The 19,187-nt window shown below is 40.1% G+C and overlaps 4 protein-coding genes across 5 annotated transcripts; 2 read left to right on the top strand and 2 right to left on the bottom strand.

Moving 5' to 3' along the window:
* Nucleotides 1–60: 60 nt before the first annotated feature.
* On the bottom strand, nucleotides 61–1,978 carry LOC108139325 (inositol polyphosphate 1-phosphatase). The gene is made up of 2 exons (XM_017262034.2): nucleotides 1,376–1,978; nucleotides 61–1,085 (listed from the first exon to the last, which is right to left on the bottom strand). Exons 1-2 carry the CDS (start codon nucleotides 1,863–1,865, stop codon nucleotides 451–453), a joined length of 1,125 nt encoding a protein of 374 aa, XP_017117523.1. The 5' UTR covers nucleotides 1,866–1,978; the 3' UTR covers nucleotides 61–450.
* Nucleotides 1,031–18,512, top strand: LOC108139162 (protein arginine N-methyltransferase 1). 2 transcript variants are annotated; one of them, XM_041709307.1, is made up of 3 exons: nucleotides 1,031–1,105; nucleotides 17,301–17,782; nucleotides 17,839–18,512. In XM_041709307.1, exons 2-3 carry the CDS (start codon nucleotides 17,373–17,375, stop codon nucleotides 18,503–18,505), a joined length of 1,077 nt encoding a protein of 358 aa, XP_041565241.1. In that variant the 5' UTR covers nucleotides 1,031–1,105; nucleotides 17,301–17,372; the 3' UTR covers nucleotides 18,506–18,512. The 2 variants fall into 2 exon arrangements, with proteins under 2 accessions (XP_041565241.1, XP_017117267.1); XM_017261778.2 differs by lacking the exon at nucleotides 1,031–1,105 and having other exon boundaries at nucleotides 17,282–17,782.
* LOC108139131 (hepatoma-derived growth factor) lies at nucleotides 10,993–12,480 on the top strand. Its single transcript, XM_017261745.2, has one exon. It carries the CDS (start codon nucleotides 11,070–11,072, stop codon nucleotides 12,096–12,098), a length of 1,029 nt encoding a protein of 342 aa, XP_017117234.1. The 5' UTR covers nucleotides 10,993–11,069; the 3' UTR covers nucleotides 12,099–12,480.
* Nucleotides 13,632–13,971, bottom strand: LOC108139109. Its single transcript, XM_017261722.1, is given in 2 exon segments — nucleotides 13,632–13,740; nucleotides 13,820–13,971. Coding segments are annotated over 2 exon segments (261 nt in total).
* Nucleotides 18,513–19,187: the final 675 nt, after the last annotated feature.

The raw sequence follows: 19,187 nt of genomic DNA on the forward strand, positions 1-19,187 counted from the left end.
AAGGCAAATCCAAGCCGGTCCCAAAGGAGATCATTTAAACCATTAATAATCCTTTCTCATTTTCTAACAATCCACAACATTTATCTTTTAAATATCTTTTGAATATAAGCACAGTAGAGTGAGTCGATTTGTGTAGACTAAACAATTGGAAAATGTTTATCAATTAGTTTAGTTTTTTAATACATTACTATGCAAATATTTTCTAACATTGTTAAGTGATTTAAATTAGAATCGTTAAATATTGATTTGATTTTTTAAAATCGACAATCTTTCATTTAATGATATAAATATTTTGCGCACAATGTTTTTTGAATAATGGTTTCGTACAAAACTGATTGAACTAGTGTTTATGCCTATTTTTGTTTTTCTCAACAAATCGACTCACTCTTAAAGTCATACATCGGGTCAATTACAACAGCAATAATGAGATTACAACAATAACAACAACATTCATTGCTCGGCCAGTTTGGCGAGCAGTTCCTCCACAACATTAACATTGCGAACTGAGATTAAACCACCTGCGTTTCTTTTCCATTCAGGTTCAAATGCATTATCCTCCATCAGATACTTCAAAGGTACGGCTTTTTGCTCCGCAACACTGGCTGTATAATCCAGGACGTCGCCGCCGAGTGCTCTTAAGATGGCCTGAGGAGCACACGTGTCCCACTTAAAGGTCGATCCTTTGCTAAGCAGATACACATCCACCTCGTAGGTAATAACCTTTAAAGCCTTGTGGCCCGCACCCGCAGAGAAGGCGAACTCATAGCCCAGATCAAGGAAGCGCTGTAGGATATCCGATTGCTCCGAGCTGGAGAAGATTCCCAACCTACGGTTTTCGTCTCGTGCCTCGAAATGGCAATTGTGGGCCTGCAACGAGGGCAGACAAACACCCCAGAACATCGAGGAGCTGTACACGTTCTCCTCCAACTTCTCTCCGAATGGCTGGGCCACCACGCCGATCACCGGCACTCCAGTGTCTCGCTCGTAGACGCCAATCAGCACGGTGACACAGTCCAAACCGGTAGATGTGATGCCCGGAAAATCCGTGAACATGGTGTCGCCCGAAATGTACTCGGCAGTGGCGTCTAAACAGGAAATCAAAAAGGTAGGAATAAACAAATTATTTGTCGTTAAAAATGGTAATGGTTACAGAATCTGATGGCATAGAAAATAAGTAGAAAACGCAATTGGTCTTTTAAGAACATTTGGTTACTGAGAAGCTTAAATTGAAATTGAAGTTAAATTTAAAAGAAATGTTACAAAAAAATGTGTTACAAAGTATTTAAACCTCCTCAAATGATAAATCCTAGTTCTAATTACTGAGGATGTGCGATTTAATTGACACATATGTCCTGTAGTCTTGGCAATTACGCACCGATGGGATCGATCCAGATGCCCAGATTGGCGTAGTCCAGATCGTCCGGTAGTTGAGGGATCTCGCCCAGTTTTTCGCTGGTGAAATTGACCTCCTGATGGACTTCTTTGGCCAAGGCATTGGCAGCTCCTTCGTGGCCACTGAGCACGGCCAGCAGACAGGAGGAGGTGTCCTCCTCGCTCGATCCCACTGCAATTGTGACGCTTTCGCCCAGTTTGTTGGTGAAGTTCGGAGACTCCTCGCCCAGGATCGCATCCTGCATGGCCGGAAAGAGCGATCCAACTTCGTGCTTAATTGTCTCCTGGATGAGGACGTCGGCCAGGGTCTTGAAGTCATGTTCAAACCGCTCGTTGGCCTCCGATCCCTGCTTTTCCTGCACCAGCAACCTCAGGAGTTCCTCGTTGGAGCGACACGTCCTGGCGATATTGGCCGCCTTCTCAGCACAGTTGATGAGCACCCGCAGAAGATTGGCCTGTCCCTCCGCACTCATCCTGATCCCGATGGTTTCTTCTTTTGTCCTACTTGGGTTTCATTTCCACACTTCTATGGCTTTTTCTTTTTTCTCCAGCTGTGAATTTTTTGGGCTTCCCGTTTCTACCCAGAATACCGAAACGCCCCGCGTAAGTGGTCGGAAAGTGAGAGGATTTTTTATCAGCCGGCAGCTGGTCACACTGCCGGTGTTTAAATATTTGGTATCACAAAAATACCAAACAGTATGCGCGCGTAATTCAAATAAAACAAGAAAAATCTGATAAATGAAATAAGAGATTCACGCAGTGATACATTTACTTTCTGGTTATTAAAGTGAGCAGTTATTAATAAGTTATAAAGCTTATAAAAACATGTTTTGTTAATTATGGTTTAGCTCTGAAGCTTTTTACTAAATAAGTGTTTAAATTTATGTAACAGCGAAAACCACTTAAAGCCCTTCAAATTTTAATTAATTTCCTTTGATTTTTAAGGCACGACTAATTACCTCCAAACATTTAATGACGTTTATTCAGATCCTCCTCCTAATTACGGCCGAAGGTTTTCCAGTTCTAGCTTTTGGAGCAGCTTTCACATCTTTATTGGAACAATTTTAATTGGCAATTAAAAATTACGCACTCACCGCCCCTTTGGAGACCTCTGAGCAGCCATGAATCATGGCCAGAAAGGAGGGGCCCATTGCATTTTGAGGGCTTTGTTCCAGCTGCGACCGCTGCATAATTTGCACCCGATCTTATCAACGAGCACTGCTAATGATTCGCATTAATGATGCTGCCTACATGGCCCACTCCTGCTCCCAATCTCCTCCAAGTCCTGCATTTTGGCTTACGCACTTTGGCATCTTTTGAAATGGGACCATCAATCAGTTTGTGGAAGTCTCCGTTGCATCCCATTCTCCTTTTCCCTGCGCTGCTGCATTTGCATATAAATTGCTGCTAATGTCGCGCTATCAAAGTGACTGCATCAATGTGGCATTCCTGCCATGCCTGGGCCATTCCCTGTTCCTTAACTCTGGCTTCCTGCACTTACACAAAATCTTTAAAAAAGATTCGTTTTTCAAACGACAAAAAATTTTGAATTTTATTAGACTAAAGGTAGAGCTTAATTATATTGTTATTACATTTTGTTTAATATTAAATATAGGAATTATTTTAATATTTGAAATACACAAAAGTTGAAATTCTGGTTTTAATTATATTTGTAACCATACCAATTTTTTTAATTCTAAATATAGAAGTACTTTTTAATTTAAAATCAATTATAAAATCATTATTTGTTTGCCATTTTGTTGAGAAACAAGCGACCTTCTTTTTAATAACATTTATATACTTATATTACTTTAATTCTTCTGTAAGTAATTATCATTATAATTTTTCATATCGTACAATAGAATATTTTTCTCTTAAAGGACGTCGTTAATTTTAAAGATTCTTTAAGTTTTGATATAATATATATACTAATTTTTAAGCCCATTTTTCGCGGAGTGTGCGAATCGTCCCTTCCGCCAGTTGGCCCTCGGGCAGGAGCTCCTCTTCATTCCGTCGAACCGCTTGGCTTATGCTAATTTTTTCCCAGGCCTCGCAGGCCATTGATGTTTGGATAACGTTGACTTGATGACTTTGCATAATTTACGCTGCAGCCGCAGCCACATTTCGGCTGCTTTAGGTTAATTTTTCACTCAACCACGTTTACCATTTTAATGTGTTAATATTCATGGAGAAACAGCACCAGTCGGCCAACAATAACAATCTGGCGGCCGCCTGTGACTGGTGACGTTTCAATTTGGTCGTTGCGTGATCTTTGGCCAAACGATTTTTCAAACAGCCCCCGAACTTGTGGGCATTTTTCAACAGCTCCAGCGAAAGCATTTGTCATACCCCTCATTGTACAGTCCGGAACATCCGTAATATACTGCTCAGTTGAACACAGTTCGGACCGAAAACAAATATTATTATATTATATGAAAACAAAAAATATATATTTTTTTAATTACCCATGAAATAAGAATTGTATTGAAAACAAACGCTTCTTGTGATAATCCTATCTTAGTACAGTTATCAATATTAAAGTATAATTTAAATTTGAAATATATATATATTTGTATGAAAATGCATTATTATTTTAAAAGATAAAAATTAAGGCTTCACTATTTAATCAACAAGTATGCAAATTAAATCGGCGCAAAATCAAATTTTTCCAGTATTTTGATGGCAGGTTTGTGCCTGGAGTCTTTTGATGGACATTAGTTAAATTGTTTAAATCGCCGGTTGCTTTGTTATTGCCCTTTTCACATTTAACAGCCTTTTAATTAATCGCCCGAGTTGAACAAATTCTTAATTAGTGTTTAATTAATCGCCAAATCGAAATGTTCGACGCTCTCCGAAACACGAGAATATTTACATTTCATTGTGACTTGATTTCTGTGATGGCCCCAACTCAGTCCCTCTCCCTCCCACCAGATGCACCGTCTCCATCGCACCAATCGAGGCTCCACCCCTGAGGTGTTAAAAACGAGTTTGGACGCTTCCAAAAATTAGTTGGCTCTTTTGTCCGTTGTTGGCTTGATTATTTTGGATGTTTTATTAATGCGAGATGCCACAACAAGCCCGACAAATGTCGAATGGCTGGTCCAAAGTTATGCGTGTGCGCTTCATTAGTTAGTCTAGCGGCTTATTCGATTTAATACGGGGGTGGTGTGGTTAAAAACAAAACTCTTTAATATTTATTAAGCCATCGTTGTGGCGAGTCAAGTGCAACGGGGCGTATACGCGTTGTGGGCTTTCAATTGGCTCAATTGCCAGCGCCCACTCATCCGCAAATTCTGGCCATCCACTGTCTTCTAGCCACTTCTTTTGGCCATCTTCCATTTGCCAGGCAGCAGCCTGCAGCAAAAACTGGATTGGATCCCAATGATTTCCCACTCTTCCAGTCCCCGAGATTTTCCGAGCTGTCGATGCAGTTTAATTTATGCGCTTCAAGGTGTTTGCCTTTTTACGCTCATTGGCAGCGCTTACTTCCTCGTTTTCCACACGATTCGGGTCTTGAGTAATTGGCTTGTGGGGGAAAATTTCATTCATATTTGCATTTGCCAGTTAATTGTTTACATTTCACGAAGCATGCGAAGGGAGTGGCTCTTAGATGACCAATTATACACCATATCCCGCGGCCAAATTTAGATCTATGCGAGAGTTTTTGAACTGGCATTAATCAGCGGAAAGCCATTAAACAAAATAATTGTGAAAGCGGTTGGGTAAGCAAAAATTGCAAGTTTAAATTAATCAGCAGAAAATAATCTGGTTAAAATGGAAACCTATCGTAAACGGAGTAAATAAACAAAAATATAAATTAAATAACAAATATAAGTTACTATCAAAATTGGAAAACATAGAGTAAATATAAGAGCACAAATTTAAATTAACTCACAAGCTTAACTTTTTATTAAAACTGGAAAAAGTATTTTAGTGAGATATCTAAGCAATTAAACTGCACGATGTAGATTATATATATATACATTTTAAATCACTTCAAAATTGACCAGCTTGTCAATTATAATTATTGCTTTAAACACTATTTAATTGTTTTAATAATGTTTAATTAAATGTATTAATAATACAAATTTAGAAAGGTTAGAAATCTAAAAATTTATTAATAAATTTAGCATGGCTTAAATAAATTTTTGATATCCTAAAGTCTTTGCACAACTTAAATGCTATAAAACAAATATAGGTTTTTAAAAAAACTTTTTGTTTCGTTTTTGTACTAAATAATTGTAATATTATTAAATGGTTGCTATAAGAATTAAAATATTTTTCTATCTATTGCTTCCACAACAATTCTAAATCGGCAAGACTTTTCAGGACCTTTCACCTCTTAAGACCCTCAAATTTGTATCCCCACAGAAGCCGATCCGCTGATCAAATGGCCAACTCAACAGAAACTGCCACCGCATGTGTCCCATTGTGTTCGTGTTCGTTTTGGGCCATACAAGAGCGGAAGCGTGAAATGCACAAAAAACATGGGCCAATAATACAGATACAGATACAATAAGAAATACAAATCTGTTTTGCCATTGCCAGATCCAGTTGGCTATAAATTTTATGCATTTTGCGCATAGTTTGCCATTTTGCCACTTTAACATTATTGTTATGATGATAAGCGAGCCACAGTCGGAGTCATGGGGCAGGAACAGAAAAAGAAGCAGAAACAGAAACAGAAACGGAGCCTGGCCCAGGGAGAGATCGTTTCAGTCCCAGGTCTTATGCCCAAGACTCTTCTCCATACCCAGTCCCACCTCTTTCCATGTCCAAGTGTCCAACTGTCTGCCCATAACGCATCCTGCCTTCTCCACTGTGAATATATATTATCTATATTTAACAAAATATTTAAATATCGCAGAAGCATTAAAATAATTATTATTATCAAAATCTTTAAGTATTCAAATGGTATTTTTACGCTTAATCATATAACAGTTTCATACAAAAATTTCATAAGACTGAACTTAACATTTTTCCATATTTTTTAATTTGTTAAAAAATGTTTGTTAAAGATTAAAAATAAATACCTATTTGGTCTTTTGCTGAGATATTTTAATTTGTATTATGAAAGTTTGATAAGTTTCAAAAGGTTTTAATTACTTTTTATTTACTTCACTCTTCCAGACACTTTAAATGAAATTGTTATATTATTTTGAGAAATTGTTATAATATTTATACTAAGGGCAACTTCTATTATTTTTTTTTAGTGCATTCTGCTGTGGTGCTGTTTGCTGATCTCCAATGCGATCTCCGTCTTGTTTGGCTTTCCTTCGTATTTAAAACCATTTCATTTTCTGGGGGCCAAAGTGTGAATATAATTTAATGTGTACGAGTCGCAGTCCTGCAGTTTGGCTGCCCATCTGGGTGCGCGATTTTCAATATCGCAGCTTGTCCCTGCCGCAGAGCGATTATTTATTGTGCTTGATTGGTTTTCAAGTGATCATAAAGTAAGTGATCGTTGGCGCTGTCCGCTGGCATTGAGTGGCCCCTTCTCTGGCGTTAATATGTAGATTTGGAGGCGTAGATTTATGTCCCGCGGGGTGGAGTGGGATTAAAGATAAGAGGGGGTTGGGGAGTCACCCGGCGAGTGGGCGGGCCAAGTAATGAATTGGGGCGGGGACGGCTTCATCTGCGATGAGTCGAGGAATTTTCCTGGGTCATCCGCATCCTGCTTAAACTCCCACAAATGGCCTCCAACATTTTAACATTTAATTGACATTGATGATTGCCCCACTGGACAACTCTGAGAACACGTTTCCCAGGTAGCAAGTCCGTCTGAGTGTGCTCGGCATACCAAAACTACCACGGAATTATTAATTTTCATATCGGAGCGGAGCTATTCGCATGTGTCAGCTGTGCTCGCCATCAAGTTGGACACGGACATGAAGAAGACGTACGAAATAAATTCTGTGGCACTTGCAGACAGCCAGCAGACAAGGCCATAGGTGTGTACAGCACAGGGAAATGTATTAGTAAGACCAATTTAAAATACTCTATTTAAAAATAATTAAATAAAAAAAAGAGTAAGATACAGGAATTCATATTTGAAAACAACTTGAACTAAATTAAATTTTCCTATATTGGGTTTCATTTGTAATACAAATTTTATAATTAATTTTATAATAATTGTCATGCCAATCCACAGAAGTTTTAAAAAATTATAATATTAATAATTATTCTACCGAACTATACTTTTAATGGAAACAATACTGCAAATTATAAATTGTTTTTGATTTGGTTTTAAATTAAATGTTTTTTCCAATGGATCTTTAATAATCTGAACAAACCCCCTTCCTTTTGAGCAACTGATATAATTTATTTGATTTTCAGCAAGTGCATTATTTGGATGTGTTAACATGTTGGTAATAAGTTAGAGATGCATTGAAGGGGATCCTATTTCTGAAATTTCTCTTTCTCGAAGGTAAATGTTGCGTTTCTGGGCGCAATCATTCAAAGTTTCTCTATCGGGCTCAAAGAGTTAAATGTCTGGAATCAACGCCAACTCATTGGTGATGGTTTTTGTATTGTTTTCAGCTCAGCTTGGCTTTCTTTGCGCCGTTGTCGGTTGTGTGTTTTGTTTTCGCTTCTTTAAATGAACGTTATTAAGCAGATGTTTATCGCTGAGTGATTTATTCATTAAAAAAGCATTTATTAGCTAGAAACAAGCAGGTGTGTGTGCGTTTATCCATATCCATCCACTCACACCCCAAACTGCCGGTGCCACATTCACATTTACATTTACATTTATCCATATGGCCTGGTTCGCCTCGCCGCCTCATTTGTGGCGCATTAAAATGCGAAAGCGTGTTTGTTCCTGGAAAACTGCAAAGCCACTTTGGTTAATCAAATTGCGGGTGTGGACTCAACTGCCAGCTGCTGAGGCGTGCGGCTTTGTTTTATGAACTTGCATATTTTCACAATTTTCCTCAGTTCTGTGTGTGGTTATGTTTTATGGTGTTTGTGCGTGCGTTTTAATCACTTAATTAGAGAGCCACTTAATTGACTCGGACTCTTGGCGAATTATGCAAACAATCGATGTGCGAGTGTTGCAGGAAATGAGCTTCGGGTGGTCGAGTTCGTGTCTTAAGTCTTTTGTTCAGCGGTGCCTGGCAATCCAATTGGAAGGTGAATTTTTTCCAATCAGGAAAACAAGTTTCGGTCAATAAAAAAATAAAATAATTTCAGTAAAGGGGTTCATAACTAAATTAAATGTAAGATATGCATACTGAATTTTTAAGCCTTTCAATAAAAAGTTACAGAATTAAAGCAATTAATGAGCAGAACCACAATTTGAAATAAAATAACCCCTTTTTATTATTTAATTAATAAGAATAGTGCGCGTGTTGTCTTACCTTATGTTAAAGGGCGTACATTATATTTAATAAATTTAAATTATTTCAAAAATAAGGGAAAAAATTATATATAAAAAAACCAAAAAGAAAGCTATTTTAAAGGTTTTAATATGTACAATTTAATCGCAAAATTTTAAAGTTACCTTTTATGCATTTTCTTGGCTGCGCACTTATCAAAATATAGGTGTGATTTTATTTCCTAGTTAACTTTTATGTGCTTATCGTTTAAATGCTTTTGATTGCCCTCCCGTGATCCCGTTTAACTCGTTCTTGTGCAGCACAATTAACAGACGAAGCCATTCATTAGCCCCATTGCCTTTCCTCCACAAAAACCAGTTGATGAGCTGAACCTGATGGTATTGCCCGATTTCCCCAGTTTTGATTACATGTCCCCAGTTGCCATTTAGAGTGGGGCACACCCATGAATCGGCCGAGTGCAGTGGGAAATCGTGGCCACAATGCAGACATTTCAATTAGCATTTGGCTAAACATAAGGTAAACAATCTGGCCAGTTCTCTGATGCTGGCCATTTCCAGTCAATGAGGAGAAATAAAATGGCACAAACTGAGTTTGCGATAGCGGCATAAATACTTGTTAGCGGAGGTTGTTTAATCACTCCGCACTTCCCATAGCACAACTGCAGCTCTTTCGAACTGAAAAACTTGGCTAGTTGGCTTCTACGGCATTTTGGTGTCATAAGGAAGCGTCCAAATGATTCATAATTTATGCCTGCCTGTCGTTGGCCATGGCCATTGCCATTCCCTATTCTCCTGACCATTCCCAATCCCAATCCTATTCACTGCTTTCGTTACTTAATTTTTCCAACTTAACGCTCTGGCTTGTGCCTCTAAGCTTGGCTTCCTCCTCCTCCTGCTCGTCTGTGTTTGTAATACATTTCGGGAAAAATGCACAGGAAAAAATTAATAAGTAATATTAAGAAAATACGTTTTATAAATTAAAGTGAACTTAGCTTTTGAACTTTTTGTAAATGATATAGTTAATAAATTTTTGGTAATGTCTTTTTTGGGGCTTTCCAATACAAATCCTTAATAAAAAAAATGTCTTATGTGTTTAAAAAGTAATAATTTTTATAAGTCCAGTAAGGGGACAAAATTTTCTCTGTGTATAAAGTGCGTAACCGTCGACGCTGCGACTGTCGTTTGTCTGGGCCGATGATAGCTGAAAAAATTACTTACAAATTACATGCGTAGCTTATGCCCCCGTGCCGCCTTTAGCCTGTGGGCCTAATGCGCTGGAAAATGCAGGAAAATTCGGTGGGGAGTGGACCGACTGAAGGGTATTAGTGTTGTGGGTCTCGTGGCCGGATCGTAAATTGCATTTTCTAATTGAATTCTAAGCACTGAGCGGAGGCAGGTGACAGTTCGCCAGCACCAGACCTCGAATGCTCTCGAATGAATGATGTGGTTGGCCAGGAAAAACTTCCACACTTAATTCCCAGAACTCGGATCTTGTTAATTTCCCATCGTTGTGGCATTAATGCCGCGATGTGACGGGCTCATTAGCATATAAATATTGTTGTAATTACGCCTGGTAAATAATGCAATTTTGCCATTTTATAGACCATGCTTGTGGGCTAAATTAAAATAATTATAATTGAGTTAAGCGAAAGGGGGCGCGTCAATTGCGAAGGGCTTAGTGGTATTTCGCATGGCTTAAAATGCAGCACGAAACATGGCCATAAAGTGTAGCTGCGTTTAGCTTAAACAAGTCGACAATTTAAAAAGCCAATTTGCGCATAATACGACGAACGTGAGCGAAAATTTAAAACAGAACTGCACACGCACAAAGGCGGAGAATAAAAAGCCGAGTGCAGGTAGCGTGTTGTGCAAATTTCTACGCAAATGACCATTAATGCAAATGTTGTTTGCTCATTACAGAAACATTGCCCGCCCACCCAAATGACCCAAATTCACTGGCTATTCGAATGGTAGCTTTGTCTGTTTGTATACGAATACTGATCACAAGTAGTTTTGACCTATTCTTATAAAATATAGAAATACTTTTAGAAGAGTAAATATATTTTTTTACTGAAATCTGAAAAGATTTTTTTAGAGCTTAACAATTAAATGTATAGTTTGTAAACTGCAATTAGCTGTTATATTTCAAGTTAGCGTTAAAATACGGTGTTGTTCAACACTTTCACTAATTTTGGCGGACTGTGATCTTGTGGTCTGGCAACGCCAAACACATTCCAGGAAAACGATATTCTCTCTCTTCTTCTTCTTGACCTCCAAACTTTGAAAATAAAGGCTTGTTTAAACTTTTTCCCTCAAAAATAAGTAAAATAGAGAGCAAAAGATGGGCCGCCACCGTCCGAGATTGCCGCTATTCACGATCGGCGACTTCGTTTTCGCCAAGGTGCGAGGATATCGTGCCTGGCCAGCCCGCATCCTGGATCGCGTCAGTTCCACGTCATACAACGTGTACTTCTACGGCACTTGCAACCACGCCAAAGTGCCGCGCACCCAGATCTGTGACTTCGAGAGGCATGTGCGTCGATTGGGCGTGGTGCGAGTCGGGGGCCACGCCTCCAATCCCTCGTTCCGGGCCGCCATGCACCACGCCCGCCAGGCATTCGCTAATCCGGAGCAGGACTTCGGCTTCTACCAGCAGTTGGCCTTGAACGATGGCGACTGCGTCAATGCCGAGGATCTAAGGATTGACTACATGGTGGGCGACGAGGATCAGGAGCAGCCCTCAAGGGAACAGCATCCCGAAGAGCAGGTCTCAATGGATCAACTGGAGGAGCAGAACTCTGGCGATCAGTTAGAGGAACAGCGTTCAGAGGGGTTCAACTCAAAGACCCAGGTGAAACAGCAAAATTTAGAGGGGCTTGATGGGCAGAACTGTGAGATGACTCGGTTAACTGCTCTAAATTCAAAGAAACTGGACACCAATCATCAACTGGAGGAGCTAGAACCAGAGGTGGAAAACTCTAAGAAGCAGAAGGATCGTCCGCTGGTGCAACCCTCGATGCCTGACCTAGAAGAACCGGATGCAAAGGAGATGCACACAGAGGAGCAGCTCGAGGAGCAGGATTCAGTGGCTCAAATCCCAAAGGATGCGTTCGGGAAGCCAGATTCCCAAATGCAATACTCAGTGCCACAGCTGGATAGTCTGAGCTCTGACGGACTGGACTCCGATGTCCAGCTGCAGATGCAGGAAAGGCTGGAAGAAGAAGTGCAGGAGTTAATGAAGATGCTAAAGGATGTCGAAAATCAAGCTCGCAGGGAACAGGTTCAGGATTCAGAGAAGCAGCACTTGGAGGAGCTGCATTATTTTATGGACCAGCCGCTGAATTTGTCCTGTCGACGTCGTCCCTATTGAATTTACTTTAAAGAAACCATGGTCTTTGGCAAAAAAGGCTTAGAAACGAATGAAAAGGTTTTTTTTTTGTTTACCACTTGGTATATTTTTTAAATGTATTAAGGCAATTATGAACGCTCTAGAAAACTATTAATCGAATCTATTTGGGATGTTATGTTCAAATTTTTCAAACTGTTATGTAACCGTATAGGATAAGGTTAACGAAATCGTTATATAGAAACCTAAAATATGTATGTATACATAAAATATTATGTTCAAAAAGGTTAAATGCTCCGATTATAAAAGCACAACAACTATATCATTACTTGACATTAATTTGACTACTAAAGTAAAACAAAAATGTCAATAAACTTTGTAATAAACAATTCTTACATTTCCAATACCTAAAGAATATCAAAATGTACACGTAGAATCATTAGAAAAGAAATACCATTTTTTTTCTTTGAATTTACACAATTTTTTGTTCTTTATTATTGTGAGGCATTATTAAAAGATGCGACGTTAGTAGATCACTTAAATCGAAGCAATCGAGATTAAGGCACTGGCTTTTTAGGACTTAACCGAAATGGACTTCGGGAATTGGCGGGCCATTAAGGAGCCGCGGGCGTGCCTCTGTCCATAATGGCTGATGCGTGATCCTCTACTGCTGACCTCCACACATCATCCAGGCCGGTCGCTAATCGAAGCCCGACTTGGGGCACGTTTCCGCATTAAATGCTGCACCATCAGCAGGAGCAATCCATGGCCATCAACCCAGCCACCCCCGGGATAGGCCTCCCCAGAGGAGTTCACTGGATAGTTTAGCTAAATGCCGTCGTAAAAGAAAGCCGGCCGTTAAACCAACTAGCTGGCAAGCAGAGTCAACAACCAAAATTCCCACCCTACTTTCGGCCGATTTAATTGGACAATGCTGCCAACTGGAGGAGGAGGAGGAACAGGAGACTTACCAGAGTACAAGCTGCGATGAGGATGCTTCGATTAACAAATTATCGCCGCTGCAGCAAATTAATCGCAGCAGCCGGGCATCTGTAAAACAGAGTACGGGAATCTGTATCTGGGTTAACGATGACCGCAAATCAGATTCACTAAGCCGGCAATGAGGTTTCCCGACCGCATCAATTTGTTTTAAAGTCAGCAATGCTTTTTTGCACTCCTCCAACATATTGCAGCAGCTGCCAGAGCGAACGCCAGGAGCTGCATCCGAAGCTGGAGATACACTGTACAAATATATCTTTTGGGTGTGGAGTAGATACTTGTATCAAAAAAATATTTTAAAAATTTGCAATTATCCCCTAAAATTGTTCGAGGATGGTATATCAAAAAAACTTATTCCATTGTGTTCTTTTGAAGATCTTACACAAACTTGTACAAATGTAACTTGAATGCCTTGAACAAACAAAGTCAAACCGTGAATTCTTAAGCACAATGTAAACGTTACTTTGATATATTATCGTTTTGTGCCTAATGTACAGCCAATTCTTGAGCACAATGTAAACGTTAACATACTTAGCTGATCTAGAATGTACCTAATATTTATTCGAGTGTCTTGGAGATGATGCTGCAAGATCCCTCGGTGGCTTCAGCATCCTTGTCCCGCTCGACAGCTGTCTGCCGTTGGGTTTTCTCGTTGTCCTGTGTCGCTCTGCGGTTTGAGGCCAGATTGTTATGGAGTCCTCGATCCGGTATGCATATGGATGGATAACTACTAGCTCATTCCCGACGATCCCTGTCCTGGGCCGTAAAATGTCAAATTAATGTTACAACATGTCCAACGATTTCTGATGCCATCCGACGACAATGCTGAGTGGAAATTCCTGCAGGTGACGCAATTTCCCTGTAATTTGTTTGGCCGCACGTACGGTCACCATGACATGGGGCATTGTCAGCTCGTTTGTGCCTGCCCAGCATAAACAAAACAGAAACCCAACCAAACCGAGTTGATCTGATCCAAAACGCGCCAAGGGACCTGCAGCCCTATTGGAGTGGATTGGAGTGTGGTTAGTCGGCTATTGGATGGATGGTCGGCAGTTGCTAGTTGGTAGTTGCTTATTGGTAGGTGTCAATGTGTGGGCATGTCGCACACGTGTGCTCGCTCCTGCCCCGGGGCCATAAATTCACTTAGTTTATTTGCTGCTGCTGCCGCTGACGCTGCTTCTGTGTCCACTTGGCCAGACACTCCGACACCCAGCCAGTCCATGCCCAGTTCGGCGGAAATTTGTGAAGGAAATCAAATTAAAATTTCGCTAATTTATCAGCCGCTCAGAAATCGTGAGTCCACTGTGTGCCAGTGGGCGCTAATTGGCAAACAATTCGCATATCGGTGCTGTCGGCTTGGCTTTTACTATAGCGTTAATATGGCTTTATTGAAATTGGCAAACAAACTGATATTTATATTGTAAAAACTGTCTTTCAAAGATCGGCTTTATATTTTATTATTTATATTATATTCAATTTAGCACAAATTTGTTTAAAGTTCTACTATTTGAAAATCATAATTAATGAAGTTTAACAAAGTATTTAAGTATTAAAGTATTAAAACTTATAAAAAAAACTTTAAAAACCAATTGAAATTAGAATTGGGCTGTCTTTTTCATAGTAAAATATACAGAGAAGAATTTTGAAAATTTGTAGAATTAGTTGGCGCACTACTTAAATGTTACACAACTTCAGTTTTTTTACAAAGACTTAATCATTTAAAATGTTATATTTTTTTGTACACTATTTTTTTTTAAGTTATAAAGGTGTTTAAAAATGTTGTAATTCTTTTTTGAGATTCTGCATATTCTGCGACCCAACTCTTAGAAAAACCGGCAGCACTATCGTTTTTGACCAAAAAAAAGCAAGCAAAAGGCAAGCACATAAGGGAAATGTAATGGCGGTAAGCCGAAGGAAATGGCGAGGGGTGGTGCAAAATTTTTGCATTTTATCGAAACGACTTCATCAGCCAGCCAGTCTGGGCTGGTCCGCAGCTCGAGGTCCGAAACAAAGGCATTCTAATTAAAATTCCCGAGTGTCAGAAATTTTATTTATTCCCTTGCCAAACCAAGTGCATCAATCAAACTTTAGCACAACCAGCAATTATTTTTTTTCGGCAGCGCGATATAGAAGTGATGGGTGTGAAGAGGGGAGGGGTTCAGTATTGGCAGCTCCGTTAAAATCAAATTGCCTCATCGTTAACACCCGAAAGTCGATGGGATTCTGAAATTGGGACGGGATGGGGGATTGGTTTCGTTGGTTAATGGATGACTGATTGATCAAATGAAAGTTACACTGGACAACAAAACAGGGTTGAGCCCAGCTTCAGTTCTCCATTCTTTTATGGAAGTGCCATCATTGAAACCCTAACCTTTTGTTTGACTAGTGTTCACTCTCTATTAAAGCGATTATGATAGGCCAATCAACCCCTGTTTTTCGGAACCTTTCATGAGGATCCTTCTTGGGCATTCAGTAAGCACATGTTATTATTTGTTTTTGATGAAGTGGTTGATTACAATCGGCCCTCCCCAGTCATTCTCAGCCACCCCTTGAGTGTCCTTGACTGTGGTTACAATTTTACTTACTGTTAGAGAGAAAATTAATCGCTTAACCTATCGTTTGAAAGCTGAATTTGACTTGATGTATTGTTCTGATATAGAAAACTATAAATAAAAATATATATTTTAAACAACTTTTAAACTTAAACTAAAATTTATTATAATTTAAATTAAATTACCTTTTATTAATGTTCAAACATTAATGCTCAATTAACCTTTTTATTATTAGTCTTCAAATTATTTTTATTAACAAAAAAATAAGAACAAGGATATTTTTATTTATGTTAAAATGGTACTCGAAATCTTTGAAAGTGTTCCGTTTTTTCAAAAAATTTGTTGAAGTAAGTAATTCAATTTCCTTTTTTATGGCCCTTGGACCTTGTGTGTCAGCAGGTGAAAATCGAAAATCAAGGTTGGTTTTCTGCCGCCCACACCGCGTATAAATTGATGTTGTCGAACATTTGGTAATACGCGACAAATGGGCTCCAAGTATGTCAGAAGACATCATCGCATTCAATATGCAAAGCATCGTCGCATTTTAATCACCACAGTGGGTGGCATTCTCATTGGGAACACTAAGCCAGCGCACTAATGGAAACTTACGTCGCTTTTTAATTGATTTGTGCCAAAAGTTTTATAGGTTTTTAAAGCCGTCCGAACAAATGGCAGCGATTGTTGGCCAGGCCCAAACGCAATCGGAGATCGAAAACGAAAATGAATACGACCCCCCGCCTGTGGAGCGGGCCTAATTATGGAACGCCAGAAATGGCAAATTAGCATAAAATTTAGCAACATTAAAAATTATAGTTTTACTATGTTCGAGTGTCGCGTGTTTGTGTGTGCTCCTTTTTATTGTTGCTCTGTGACTAAATTGATTAATGAGCCAATTTAATAGTTGGGTCTGAATATGGAGGTATTTTTATGACACTTCAAAAATTATGACGGGCATTTTTCCATTTTTAATTTTAACAATTTGTTTTTACCGTTGGCCACAAGTTGCACAATTTGCTTGTTTTCGGGTTTGGGTTTTGGTTTCGGCTTGGGTTTGGGGTTCACAGTGAAAGTGCTCGGATGGAGGAACATTGGGGAGGGGAGTCATTAAATTCGGCCATAAAAATAAATTCGGGGCTGGGCGGATTAAGCGAGTTATGGCCTGGTGTTAAGGTGTTGGCGGCACATTTCTTTCACAGACTTTTGAGTGGGGCGATTTTTTTTGGCGTTTTTAATGGGTCCATTAAATGCAAAATTTGATTTATCTGGTTTCGGCCATTCAGATGCTAATGAAGCCGATAGAATGACGTAGTATTGTTCGCAAAGATATGAGGGGTTATTCCCGATTTTTATAGATTGGCCTAAGCATGTGATAGTATTTTAGATCATATGGATATTTCCTCGTTTTTATTTACTACTGGTGTTCATAAAAAATTTTATAAAATTCATACACTGATAAAAAAAGGGAATAGTATAATTATTATAAGACTATTGAATTCAAAAATGTATATTTTATATTTATTCTTCTTTGCAATAATAAAATACTCTTTAATAAACTAAACTAAAACATTTTAAACTTTGTTTATTTTTGGCATACTTTACTAAGTGTAATAATCTCATGATAGCCATGTTTTTTTTATCTACTGTTGTTCTGTCAATCTCTGTCAAATTTTCATAGGATCAAAGTAAAAAATAATTCACAACCTTCAACTGGTGAAAATCTATTTGAACTGGTGATTTTTGGCTGATAATGTCCTGGGATGAGTTTATTCTAATGAATCAAAGGACGCAGAGCATAGAAGGCCAGGGTGGCGATTATTTCGAGTCGTACGCCCGTTTGGATACGCACATGACCATGCTGAGGGATTCGGTTCGCACGCAGGCCTTTCACGATGCCATCTTCCAGAATAGTGACCTCTTTAGGGACAAGATCGTCCTGGATGTGGGCTGTGGCACTGGTTTACTTTCTCTTTTTGCTGCCCAAGCAGGAGCCCGTAGAGTTATAGCCGTGGAGTGCTCGGATATGGCGGATATTGCCAAGGAAATTGTGAAGGATAATGAAATGGATGAGCAGGTGCATGTGGTCAAGGGATTGGTGGAGCAGGTTGACCTACCAGTTGGGATTCAGCAGGTGGACATCATAGTATCCGAGTGGATGGGGTAAGACATATATCTTTTGGTTATTTTATATGTAATTAATATTGGTATACCTTCAGCAACGCTCTCTATATGGAGGCCATGCTGAACTCTGTGATATTTGCCCGGGACAAATGGCTATCCCGCCGCGGTCTAATCCTGCCCAGCATTGGAAACCTCTGGTTGGTGGGAGCTCAAGATCCGCACATGCTGGCCAATCTGAATTTTTGGCAGAATGTCGAGGGATTCGATATGAGCTGTGTCCGGAAGCCAATTTCCCGCCAGCCCCTGGTGGATTGTGTGACCATCCAGCAGTTGCTTACCGACGAGTGCTTCATTCACTCCACGCACCTGGGATTGGCTCGCAATGAGCCCGTGGTCTTCCGCTCGAACTTCCAACTGACTGTGCAGCGAGCTGGGATCATCAATGTGTTGGTCCTGTACTTCGATGTGGGTTTTCCTGTGGGCAAATCGGAAAAACCCGTGGTCTTATCCACCTCGCCGCGATCTCCGTGGACGCACTGGGAGCAGACACTGCTCCACCTGGACGAACCGCTTTTCGTGAAGGCCAACGATCGGGTGCGAGGAGTGCTGGCCATGATGCCCGGTGGGCTGGACGGGCGCTGCATGTACTTTGACCTCAGCATCAGCTTCCGGGGCGATCGGACGCGGGTGGAGAGCTTCAAGAGCTTCAACTCGGCGGGATCGAAGTGCGATGTGGGGCGCCCCAATCAACCGGGAAAATAAAACTTGAGCCGAACTGATAACTGCCATAAAATGGGTCGTTAATCGAGGGCCTCGCGAGTGCAAGTGCCCCAGGGTTTCTGTGGTGGGCAATTAATCCGCGCTGGGGCTTAGAAAGTGGACAGCCGAAATGTTAACGACTTTCTTAACAAATTAATTTCAAAGACCAGGTCGCTTTGGGGGAAATGTGTCCACCTCGCCGCCTCTCCGCCTCTAATTAATTGATGGCCCGTCGTATAAATTTGTGAAAGCCAACGCCGTGGGCCCACAATGAACGCCTTTTATGCGTTTATAACTCTATTTACTATTCTAGCCATTTGCATTGTCTCGTTTTCGAGGTCTCCGGTCTGCGTCGAGAGGTTGCCCAAAATCTCTTGTCAGCTCGTCGTTTTGTGTTTGTGCACGAATGGTCATTGTTAATGGCAGTTCTTAAAAGGCCATAAAGTTGCTTTATGCGCCCATGAAATTAATATGCACACCATTATTGGACATGATTATAAAATATTGGTTATCTAGCGCGCACAAAAGCGCCACAAATGAGCCAGCGATCTTTGATTTTCGGTCAACACTTGTTCGCATCCCTCAACCGAAAGATCAGGTGTGCACCCCGCTGCGGGCATTAACAAAGTCCCAGACAAAACCCAGACAGCACCCAGATGGATCCCATCCGACTCCATCCAATCCG

This window comes from Drosophila elegans, unplaced genomic scaffold, assembly GCF_018152505.1.
Source record: "Drosophila elegans isolate 14027-0461.03 unplaced genomic scaffold, ASM1815250v1 contig_476, whole genome shotgun sequence".
Taxonomy (NCBI): Eukaryota; Metazoa; Arthropoda; class Insecta; order Diptera; family Drosophilidae; genus Drosophila; species Drosophila elegans.